The following is a 12,870-nucleotide window of genomic DNA, read 5'->3' on the forward strand; positions in this document are numbered from 1 at the left end:
GAAAAACCGACAAGAAACACCAATTACCATTGGATTTTTGGTAAAAATTTGACATCAAATCATGCAACGTCGGATGGAGAACCGACGCCGTTGCTAGCATCACGAAAAGGGTATTGATGTCGGTTAATCCCCTTAATCTGCCACCAAGAAGCAAAGTAATATAAAATAAAATAAAACAACAATGTCGGTTAAAAGTGATATCTAAACTTACGTCGGTTAGAAGCGACGTTGAATTTTGACATGATGGCGGTCCTAACCGACATCAAGCAACAATTAAAGAATTAAAATATCAAACATACTGTCGGTCCTAACCGACATTACATAACATCTAGATACATAAAATAATTATTATGCTGTCGTCCATAAGTGACACCAAATATATTAATAATAAAAAAAATCTACGTCAGTTTTTAGTTAATAATAATTTAAAAAATTATATAAAAATAATTCCCACCATATGTCAATGAAAAAACAAACAATTTTAAGCAAACTTCATATTAAAAATAAAATTTCTACCAACCATATATTAAATTTAAGATTAACTACAATTCTTAAAAATGTACAACCCATATAAATTCTTCCCGAACTCTTGAAAAAGATTTTAAACCGGCTGTGTGGTTCATAGTTTTCAAGTACCAATTATGGTTATTTTTTTCCACAATCTCCTGAAAAATAAAATAATTTATTAGACAAATTTCAAGGTATAATAAAATAAATCATGAAACATTTACCTTTGTTTTTTCTTTATTCCAGTATGCCACCATCAGAATATTTTTGTAACCTCTAACCTCTACCGCTACATGTTTCGAAAACGCACTAAAAGTATCACTAATGCATTTTCCAGACAAATCAAATGAATAAGGTTGTTCTTTCCAATTCGGAATTTAGGGTTCGCATCTCCGTTGAGTTGATCCTTAAAAATACAGAAAAAACAATTAAAAACCAAGAAACAAAAATAAATTTTCAATTTCAGCATAAAACTAGTTAGAATACAAAACAGAAACTAAAATTAATAATCATAATAATTTAAAAATGAACCACCTTCAGTTTAAATTAATGTTGGTGTCGGTCTAAACTGACACCAACTTTTGACACACATTTTGAAATTCACGTAGCGTCGGTTTAATGAAACTCACGTCGAATTAAAAGATGATAACTCTAACACTTACGTCTTCTCGATCCATTTCCTCGTGGAAAACAAGCAAGAAATTTCCTCCTAATATTTCAGATTATCCGACCAATGCGGTCGACTCACAACCGACTCTACGAGTTCGCAAAAGCTGCACTCACCAGAATCTTCGTCCACCCCTACGAGTTCGCATCGTAAGTCGAAAATTCAGAATCAGGGTTATTTTGGGTTTGCTTTAGCATGAATTCAGGGTTATTTTGGCTTTGTTGGTTTCTTCTAATAACGGTTGCTGAGTGACGTTTATCTAGGATTCATCTAATATGAAATATCTAGATCAGAAATTTATATATTTGGGTGAAACTTTTAGCTGCTTTTAGTTGCTTGCTTTGGATAATTTTTGGTCTCTTCAATCCTGCATTCTTTGACCGTGGATTACTTTGACAGGAAGATGTAGAGATGCATTTGAAAGATAAGGCAAACACGGCTGATTTAGTTTGCTGCTTGCAGAATTTGTAGGTTTTTAATTCAAAATATTTTTAAAATGTTAAAACCTATGTCGGCTACAACCGACACCAGTTTTGAAAATATTTCTTTTCACCGACGCTAACATTATGTCGGTTACAACCGATTTCAAAATTTTTAATAAAAATTAAAACCTATGTCGCCTACAACCGACACTGTCTTTGAAAATATTTAAAAACTATCATTAGTGTCGGCCAAAAGTGACACCATTTGTCTTTTAACTGACGCTAACGTTATGTCGGTTAAAAGTGACACAGTATTTTTTTAATGCGACACCAGTATTAAAAATATTAAAATCAATGTCGGTTATAGATGACATTAACAGTTTATGTCGGTTATAACCGACAATAACTCCGACACCATGTTAAGTGGGTGTCGGAATGTATTATCTGCCACTATGTTGTATAAAAGTGACACCACCCACCGACACAATAAGGCCCTTTTGTAGTAGTGACTATCCTTGTCCAAGTTCCTTGTTCTCCTCTTTCCCTCTTTCTCCTAATCATCTTCTTCTTCTTCTTTTTTTTTTTAAATTTTCACCTGAGATTTTTCTCAGCTTCCTTGAGCTTTGTCTCAAAATTTCCCGTGAGTTTACCTCACTTTTGGGCTTCATGTCCCTTCTCTCCACCCATCCTTCTCTTCTGGCCGTTCTTTTCTAAACCCAAAACTCCATCTGCCCTCACTTTTCCCCTCTTCCTCCCTTCCCCATAAACCATCCCCACCCCATCCTTTGCTCTGATCTTCAGATTCTAGGCCGAATATGGTTGCCAGATTTATTTCCCTCCCTCACTACCCCCCCCCCAAAAGGGCTTGCCGGATTTCCCTTAAGGCCAAGTGTACTGCTGCTTCAGCCAAAGTAAGGATATTTTACATACCCCCTTAGCCTCACCTTCTATCCATATGCTACTGTGTTTGTATATATTTGCAGGGATTAGTGAATGAGATTTTGATGTGGTGGCTATCTTTTGATTCTGCAACTTTGGTGAAGAAATCTGGATGTGGTGTGCTTCTTCTTGCGGGTTTGGTGCTTTTGTTCTGCGATGTCTGGTTCATTTTTAGCACTCGGTCGTTTTTTCTAGTGTTGCTGCTTTGGTAGCTATTGGCAAGACTTTCGTGGCGGTGAGGGCGGTGGACGCTGCTTTCTGCGGAAGAAAATTAGGGATTTGGGTTTCCGTTTTAGTTTTATTTAATTGGGCTGGACATGTATGTATCTGTGTCTCCCAATATATTTGGGTTATTTTGTCTTCCTTTGTGTTGGCCTGTAACATTCTATCAAATTAATGAAATTATCTGTTCCAACAAAAAAAAAAAAAAAAAGCTACTTTACTACAACCTATATTCAATATTTAATTGCTTCTTCAAATACAAGAGTATTTAGATTGTGACTTCCAGTCCGGAACCTGATCTCATTTTGAAGTACAACGACATTTATTTTTCACTAATACCAAAGAAAATACTAATCAAACCAAACTGTTCATAGTTCTTTGTTGGCGCTTGCGAACTGAGGCAAGCTCCATCACAAGAATTAACGCAGCGTCTACTTTTTCTCCATCTGAAAAAAACCAAAAAAAAAAAAAAAAAAAAAAAACAAAGATGAGTATAAGTAATGAGTAATCATCGATATCGATCCATGTTGAGAGATAGAGAGAGAAATAATTACTAGGGTTTTCTATTGTGCTGATATTGGGGCACAAAGATGTAGCACAACCAAGGTTCACTAGTACAAAAAAATACTTTGCGCGACGTAGGACCGTCGTCGCGCAAAGTCAAAAATACGTCGCCCAACAATTAGCCAAACGAACCTTCGTCGTGAAGGAAGGGTTTGCGCGACGTAGGTAGGCACTGCGTCGCGCAAAGCTACTTTGCGCGACGCAGGTCCTATGTCGCGCAAAGATACTTTGCGCGACGCGGTGCCAACCTACATCGCTCAAAGTAGCTTTGCGTGACGCAGGATCTACGTCGCGCAAATATACTTTGCGCGACGTAGTGTCTACTTACGTCGCGCAAAGATACTTGGCGCGACGTAGATCCTGCGTCGCGCAAAGTTTTTGTTTTTGTTTTTTTTGTCATTTATATTTTTTTATTTAATTTTTAATAAATATTATAATTAAATTCTAAAAAATAATTAATAAACCAAGAAAAAGTAATTAATTATAGAATATATGAAAATGTAGGTTTGTCCGAACAAAAAAAATAAAAAACTACAAGTCTTCTAAGTTTAATACATCATGTTACTCGGTATCGTCTGGGCAAAATGGCTGGGAAGTTGAAGGTGGAGCAACATTAGGTGCTGGCATCGTCGGGATTTGGAGGCCGGACATCGCTAAGGCCTGAACAATCATATTCATCCTCTCGTCCTGGGCCCTAATGTGGTCGCCCTGGGCCGCAACCTGACCTCTTAGGGTTGTCACTTCCTCCTTCAAGGAATTGACCTCTCTTATGGACAATCTGGAAGAAGAGGCACCCGTTTCACGAACCCCCGCCTTCCCCGTACACCGAACAACCTTACCATGACGACGACCAAACTTCTGATCTAGGACCTCAGTCACAATCTGAACATCTGCATCCTTGGGTACAATGACGTCCTCGATCGGGGTCTCTGGGGGAAGCTGCGATGTTGCTTCTTGGAGAATAGCAGTGCTCTTTTCCACCATATCACCCTGTAATAATAAAGAAGAAACATATAATGTTTAATAACAAAATATAAATAATATTTGAACGATTCATAAAAATAAGAAAAATAACAATTACATATACTTACATAAAGTTGGTCACTGTTCTCATTGTTGGGATGAACGTAAACATGCTTGAACAGGTCAATCTGTGGGAACTTAGAACCCTCCTAAAGAAAAAAAAACATTAAGAAAATTTTATTAATCAATAATATAAAATTAATTGTATAAAATTTCAAAATTAATATAATTTTACCTCACGTCGTGCCTCAACCCTATACGAAAAGGGTTTCGAACCAGAATGGTGGAGAAGTGTATTTGAGTCCCGAGCTTTCTTGCCAGCAGCAGATTTCTTCTGTTAAACATACAATATATATGTTAGTGCGACTATTTGAAAGAAATTATTAAAAAAAGCTTAAATAAAATAACAAAAACAATAAATTATTATTAAAGTATTATGTACATACCAAAAATTTTGGATCCGTAAAATGTGTGCAGAGCCACTCCCAATCCTCTCGCCACTCTTTATACTCGAGTGGGCAACACTGTAGGCGAGCAATCTCCGGAGATTCCCATAGCTGAAAATGCTTGTGAAGAGCGCTCTTCCAATCTTTGTATCGGCTTGCTAAGGTCTCCTCTAAGTAGGCATTGACCTCAGGGGATATGTCCTCCATTTCAAAAACGACCTACAAATATGAAAAACAAAATGACAAACAAAATGACCACGTATAAGAATAATTGACAACTAGTTTATAAGATATTGATAAAGTTTGTCGGTTTACAATAATAACTAGAATCTTAATTTGTTAGGAAGCAAACAATATAATGTTTATATTCGGAAAGCAGTGTCAAACCTCAGCTTCACACAAGTGTCAAACCTTTAATGTTCAAACCAAAAGGTTAACACTCAAATTATTTATCAAATTCCTTTCCTGTGAGCTTCTCTCTGCTGCTTATTTTTTTTGGTAAGCCATCTTTTCTTCTCCTCCTTTCCCCTAGATCTGATCTCTCTATCAAACCAGGTTTCTTGTTTTCCCCCGTTAACCCTTATTGTTATGATCCCACATCGACTACACTTATGGGGGTGTAGGGGTTCTTAAGTCCTTGGGGTCCTCCCACCTATTGGACTAGTCTTTTGGGTTGGGCTCTTCCCTTGGGCTTGAGTACCTAACATTGGTATCAGAGCCTAGGTTTCCGACGCTGCGGAGGGGGCGACCTGGAAAGGGCTACCTTAACGGGATGACCAAAGGGTGCACCGCCGTTAAGAGTGAAAGCCACCAGAGTAAGGGCCGCCGTGGGCGTCGGCTTCCGAAGGGTGGTGTAATGTTATGATCCCACATCGACTACACTTATGGGGGTGTAGGGGTTCTTAAGTCCTTGGGGTCCTCCCACCTATTGGACTAGTCTTTTGGGTTGGGCTCTTCCCTTGGGCTTGAGTACCTAACATTTATATCCCCTTATTCTTCTAAGTTCCTGCTTTCCTTATAGTGTTCTTGTCCACCCCTCCCTCCCCCCCCCCCCCACACAAATTTCCTCCCCAGATCCCAGTCAAAACATCCACCATTCCATCTTTTCAAGCACTTCATCTTATTAAAATATTTCTTTTTGTGTGTGGAGATCTCTCTCCGAAGCCCATCCCCATACTACCTCACTCTCTTTTCAATTTACTCCGTTCCCTCCATCTTTTCAGGGGTAAAAAGATCAAATATACAATCTTTTCCATCCGTCAGTGTCTCCATCTCCCTTGTGAGAGTCTCCCTTTCCTCTGTGAGAGTATCCACCTACTCTGTTAGAGTTTCTCACGCATATGAGTTTTCTCCTTCATCAGTGAATGATTCTCTCTCCCTTGCAATAAATTCTCTCTCCTCAGTGAAAGCAAACTAGCCCTCCTGCTAATCGAAGAAAAATTCTTCTTTCAATCCTTGTTGCTAATGCCTCAGTTGTTGATGCAGATGGTTGTGGACTAGTAACCCATTTGAGTTAATTTGGAAATTCGTCCCAAATTTATGTATTTGTCTGCAATTTTGTTAATCTGTACCAGCAAAATTCTAGGGTTTTCTGTGTTCTTGATTTCTGGGTATCCTGGTCTTTGATTTGTCGGGTGATAATGTCGGATTTTTATATGATAGGTATGTGTTTTGTCAACATTTTTAGAGGTGAGGTGCTTGGTATTAGATGATGTTGGCTCTCTACCTTCTCAATCCGTATTAATTTTAAGCATGAATATAGTTGTATAGAATTCTAGAGGATCTGGCTGCACCAAATTTCAGAATAATGTTACTAATTTAAAGCAGAGCCACAAAATGGAGATTCTTGCGATTTGTAAGCCTAGAATTAGTGGTACGAGAGCCTTTTATGTGGTCAAATCGTTGGGCTTTCCTTCATTTGAAATAGTGGATGCTAATTGGTTCTCTAGAGGGCTATGGCTTCTTTTGGATAACATCAAGGTTCATATTGATATCATTAGAACCACTGATCAATCCATCTCGACTTACGTGAGGGGAGTTGGTTTTAACACCTGGTTATTTACGTTCATTTATGCTAGCCCTTTTATTGCGAAGAAAAGAAAATTGTGGGATTACCTTAATGGTGTAGCTGACTGCCACCAAATGCCATAGATTTTAACAACGGATTTTAATGAAATGTTAGAGGTGGGTGATAAACTAGGTGGTGTTTCTCTTTGTATGATCAAGGACTTTAAATCTTGGGTGGATACAAATAGTCCGTTGAAGTTGGGATATGTTTGTTCTAAATTCACTTGGGCTAACAAGAAGACTCTGGAAAGAATTGATAGAGGCTTATGTAATATGGCTTGGAGAAAGTTATTCCCAGAAGTATGTGTTTTCCACTTACCACGTACTAAATCTGATCATTGTCCTATCAAAATTAGTCTTCAATCTTCTCATGTCCCCAATCCACTTCAAAGACCTTTTAGATTTGAGGCTATGTGGCTTAGGCATGACACATTTGATGAGCTTATTGTAGAAAATTGGGATAATTCTTATGGTTCTGCCATGACAAAACTTGTGCTCTAGTTGAGCCCTTGAAAAGATGGAATATTCATGTCTTTGGGCACTTAAAGCAGAATAAGAAGAAGAAGCTCCTTAGACGCATTGCTGGTATCCAAAAAGCACTATGCAGAGGCCCAAACAATTTTCTTCTCAATTTGGAGAGGGAATTAATTTAAGAGTTCAACGTAAGTTTAAATCAGGAAGTTGTCTTTTGGCATCAAAAGTCTAGATTGAAATGGTTACAAGACGATGATCGTAATACCAAATTTTTTCATCTTACCACGATTGTGAGAAGAGGAAGAAATATAATTGAGGGAATAAAGAATGACCAAGGTGAATGGATTGTTGACCCTGATGACCTGAAGGTCTTGTCGTGGAGTACTTTCAAACACTTGTCTCTCATGGGCAATGGCCTAAACATGTTACTTCTCTACCTAAACTTTTCCTTCCATTCATTTGGATGATATTATATCACTTAATAAAGAGATTGACCATGCTGAAGTTAAGGATAGCCTTTTCAGTATTGGAGGTATTGAAGCACCGGGTGTATATGGGTTTCTTGCTTGCTTTTATCAAGCTCAATGGGGTAGATGTACAAGTGATATTGTTGATATGGTCAAAATAACATTTCAAACTCAGAGATTGCCTCATGGTCTGAACAATACGTTAATTGCTCTTGTGCCTAAAAATTAAGAACCTTTAAAGAATGCTGAATTTTAGATCAATCAGTCTATGTTGCACTTTTTATAAGGTCATAACTAAGATTATTGTAGCTAGGCTCAGGCCTCTTCTCCTTGAATTGATAAGCCCAAATCAAGCTAGTTTTATGCCTGGTAGACATATAACGAATAATAATATTCTCATTGCACAAGATATTTTTTATAAGTTTAGAAAGTCGAAGGGTAAGAAAGGTTTTTTGGCTTGGAATATTGATTTGTCCAAAGGCTTATGATCGCTTAAACTAGAGCTTTATCAATGGTGTGCTTTATGAGATTAGCCTGCCTGAAAGTTTGACTCATTTTATTATGGGCTGCATATCCTCTGTTAAATACTAGGTCTGTGTTAATGGTGAATTAACTGATATCAGGCAAGGGGATCCTTTGTCCCTTTATATTTCTATACTTTGTATTGAGAAACTATCTCACATTATTACTAATGAAGTTAATTCTAATTGGTGGAAACATGTTAAAGCTTCTCAATTTGGTCCCAGCATCTCTCACCTTTTTTTACGCAGATGATCTTATGCTATTTGCAGATGCAGCACCAAAACAAGCTAGGGTGATGAGGAGATGTATTGACAAATTCTACTTAGTATCTGGCCAAGCAGTCAACTTTGAGAAATCTATGTTGTATTGTTCTTCTAATACTTGTGCAAATGAGATTAGAGAAATCAGGGCTATTTGTGGATCTCCTTTATCTGATAATCTTGGAAATTATTTAGGGATGCCATTGATCCAATGTAGAGTCTCTAAGTCAACTTACAAGTGTGTGATTGATAAAGTTCAAAGTAGACATTCTTCTTGGAAGAGTAATGTCCTTTCAATGGCTGGAAGAGCCACCTTAATCCAAGCACTCACCTCTACAATACCGGTGTATGCTATGCAAACCACTAAGCTCCCAGTTAGTGTTTACGAGCAATTGGACAAGTTGAACATAAACTTCTTATGGGGGGACTCTCAGTAGAAAAAGAAAATTCAATTATGTCAATTGAACCTTGTCTGCAGGCCTAAGTGCGTTGGATGTGTGGGATTAAAGAAAACAGCAGAGATGAATCAAGCTTTGTTGGCTAAACTTGGATGGAGAATTCAGGCTAAGGATACAGGTCTCTGGGCAAAAATCTATGAAGCGAAATACTTGCAAGGGAACTTTATCTTGGATACTAAATTACATAAGAAGTTTGACTGCTCCTACACTTGGAAATGAATTCTTTATGGATTGACTTGTTACGCAAAGGAATGAAATGGAAAATTGGGAAAGGTGATGGTGTCAAGTTTTGCAAAGACCCTTGGATGTTGAATGATCGTTTAATTAATTTTGTTGTTGCTAATAACTTTCCCGAGGAGGACTTTCCAATCTCTTATTTCCTTCGGGATGGTTGGTGGAATGTTAGTAAGCTAAGATCTGCTTTTCCATAAAACTTGGTCAAAAAAATAATCAGTTGGCCTACTGGGACTATTGGTGCTAGAAAGGACAAACTTATATGGGGATGCATTTCAAATGGAACTTTCATCATAAAGACGGTCTATAAGGTGTTACATGATTGTGAAAGAATGCTTGTTTTTTATTGGTTTGGGATTTGGACTCTCAAAATCCCCCTCAAACTTAAATTCTTCCTCTAGCTCATTGGTCAAGGTAAGTTACTAATGAGCAAAGAACCAAAAGAAACTTAATTGTGGATTCCTCTTGCAACCTTTATTCTTGGCCTTTGGAGACCATCACACATATTCTAAGGGAATGTAGCAGAGCTGAATGCATTTAGGATATTCTGCGGATTCCTTCTCAATTGCGCAATACTTTTAATTTGGACTTGAAAGCTTGGTTAATGGCTAATGTGACGTCCAAGGTAATGTGGTCTGACAAGATAGAATGAAATTGTTTGTTTGTCTTTGCTTGCTGGTATATCTGGAAATTGAGGAACCACCAAATTTTTTTATGTGGATTTCTCTCTCCCTAATGATCCTAAAAAGGCTATTGTTGAAGCCCTATCTAAATGGATGGATTTCCTTCTAAAATTTGATAAACGACCTTATCAGATGCATGTTATGTTGAAGTGGGAGCCTCCTGTTCTTGGTTGTCACAAGTTGAATGTGGATGCCTCTAGAAAAATGGTTTCAAGCAACATTGGTGCTGGAGGAATTCTCCGTCACCACAATGGAGATTGCTTGGGAGGTTTCTCTATTAACCTAGGGTAATGGCAGATTATATAAGCTGAAGTTTGGGGTTTGTATTTCAAACTTCAACTTGCTATTGAAAAAGGCATATCTAAGTTAATCATCGAGATGGACTCTTCCTCTGTTGTATTATTGTTGAACCAATCTGTGCAAGATACTTTTCACCCCCTTGCTACCCTTTTGAAGAGTTGTAGGGATTTGATGAGCAGAATTGAGCATTGTAAGCTAAAGCATATTTTCAAGGAAGTGAACAATGTTGCAAATTAGCTAGCCAAATGGAGCTACAATTTGGACCTTGGGTTGTATTATTTTCAATCTCTTCCCCAATGACTTATGCAACATCTAATGGATAATCTTATAAGCGCCCCTATGGGCTGCTATACTGTTATTAATGCTATGTATTAGTTCATGTGGAGTGTCTTCAACCCCTCTATTCACCAAAAAAAAAAAAACGAAAAGAAATGGAGGGCCCTCAGTTTGATATAGGGGGAGAAGGGCCTACAGAAATCCCGTCGGTTAAACATTTAAAATTTTAACATGTGTCAGGTTATGGTGATTACCAGACGGAGGGTCTGTCGATTAAATAAATGCAATAAACACCGCGAACTGAAACACTTTGGCAGAGAAACGTGGGAAACTAACTTGGCCGATGAAAATGGTCAATATTCGTCTGGCAAATCTAATATCTAGAGGGACATTTGATTTTATGGGAAAAAATTTGGGAGGAGGGTGATTTTGAGAGAATCTCCTTGGCATTTTTCTTTTCATTCCTGTACACAATCAGGAATACGTGTGCTACAGTAATTAGCACATTTATTCAATTTTATGCAAGATTGCGAGCATCAAAATACATATTCTAATCTCATTTAGTCGACTAAAGTAGCTAGACCACTACTCAGTTTTATTACTAATAATATTTGTTTACAACTGCAACAATGTCCTGCATACTTTAACTCAGATGAACTCTTGGTTTTTCGTTGAAGCGTGACTATAATTGGTACTGCAAGTCCCCGAGCAAGAATCCACACATTTTCCCACCAGTTCTGCATCTGAAAAAAAAAAAAAAAAACAGAAAAGTGAGCCCAATATATCATAAGAAAGAAACTCTAACCAGAGAGAGAGAGATGTAATTACTAGGGTTATCTTTGGTGCTGATATGGGTGCACAAAGAGGTAGCACAGCCAAGCTTGCAAAAGTGGTGAGGGTTTGTTTGGAAGTCCAAAGTCTGAGCAGGTGCGGCGCACTTTTTCAAGCAATTAAACCCACATGTGAGAGGATTGTGCGGTTTTTTTACCATGCAAATAGTAAAGCAAGCACCATAGCAAAGTTTGAAAAATAAGCCGGCTGTGCAGTGCCCCATCAACAATCCCACCACTAAACAAACCAGCACTGCATTCCTAACACTTTTCCCCTCCATTTTTGTCTTTCTATCAAACACCTGGAAGGCTAGCACTTTGTCTTTTTATATTCTTCCCAAAGTCTAGCTCTTTGTCTGCATATATGCTGAATGATATACATGTATTTATACACAACCAGAGAGTCTCAGTGTAATTTCTTAAACTTAAAGAGATTTTTATAGAAACGCGATGTGCTATCAATACCATTTTTGAAACATCAAATACGCGCCACAAGATTTTAAAAGAATCAGATATTGGCGTTGCATATTAGTATTTTGATGATGGCATACCTTAAGTTAGATTGACATTGTACGTGTTAATATTTTGAATGGATTCATGTATGTGGTATGTGATTTCGTTGAAAAATCTTATTGGATTTTGATGTTATAATTATTAGGAAATTAAAAAATAGAAAGTATAACACAATTTTGTTGGAATTGGAATATTCCTTGATACTTATTCCCACATATGGTTAATTAAGGATTAGGTTAAAAATTCACATTTGATTTCATGATGTCTATATGATACACAATCGATTTCATGATGTCTATATGATACACAATCGATTTCAATTTTTCTTTTCTTTAATTTGTGGCTAGGGTTCATATATAGAATTTGGCGAATATTAAAATAGCCCAAGTTAGTGTTGAGAATTAATTAATCCCACATTGATGGGAGGAGAGACTTTGCATGTGCTACTCCCTATATTGCTAATTGGTTTTATGTAGGAATCTCAATTTTCTTCATGGTATTAGAGTAGGTTATCCCATGTGTGAACTAATTCACTACAATGTATTTAGGTACATACATTTCGATACACTAATTTAGTAAAATATATTATGATATGGATATTTAGGTATACTAATTAGAAGAAGTTAAATAAAATTAATGAATTAAAATGTGTATAATAATAAATTTAAAACTTAATGTAATGACATTAAATATGATATCTATTAAATATTAAAACAAAAATATAATATGAATTTAAATTAAGTACTAAAGGACTAAAATCAATATTCAATCTAACACCAAGTTTTTATTAAATTTTAATCTTTTTCAAGAATAACAGTTCAAAACCCCCAAAAAGACAAGGCTTTTTACCCAAAATGGTCCCTGAGATTTGTATTGTAACTACCCGTCCCCAAAAACTATGATTTTTATAATTTTAAAACGTGAAATTTCGAAAATGCCCTTCGAGGCGAACGCATTGACTTGTGTTGACCGTCTTTTCATGACACATAAGGTTTG

The 12,870-nt window shown here is 37.0% G+C and overlaps 1 protein-coding gene across 1 annotated transcript in view; it reads right to left on the reverse strand.

Annotated features, from left to right (window-relative positions):
• Nucleotides 1-3,790: 3,790 nt before the first annotated feature.
• LOC126610179 (uncharacterized) overlaps nucleotides 3,791-12,870 on the reverse strand; it is a 52,753-nt gene continuing 43,673 nt past the window's right edge. The window contains exons 2-5 of the mRNA XM_050278169.1: nucleotides 4,791-5,009; nucleotides 4,580-4,678; nucleotides 4,413-4,493; nucleotides 3,791-4,311 (exon numbers count right to left, since the gene is read on the reverse strand). Coding sequence (XP_050134126.1) covers nucleotides 3,883-4,311; nucleotides 4,413-4,493; nucleotides 4,580-4,678; nucleotides 4,791-4,997 — 816 coding nt within the window. The 5' untranslated portion in view covers nucleotides 4,998-5,009 and the 3' untranslated portion in view covers nucleotides 3,791-3,882. The remainder of the gene's footprint in view (nucleotides 4,312-4,412; nucleotides 4,494-4,579; nucleotides 4,679-4,790; nucleotides 5,010-12,870) is intronic.

Source organism: Malus sylvestris, chromosome 17 (assembly GCF_916048215.2).
Source record: "Malus sylvestris chromosome 17, drMalSylv7.2, whole genome shotgun sequence".
Lineage (NCBI taxonomy): Eukaryota > Viridiplantae > Streptophyta > Magnoliopsida > Rosales > Rosaceae > Malus > Malus sylvestris.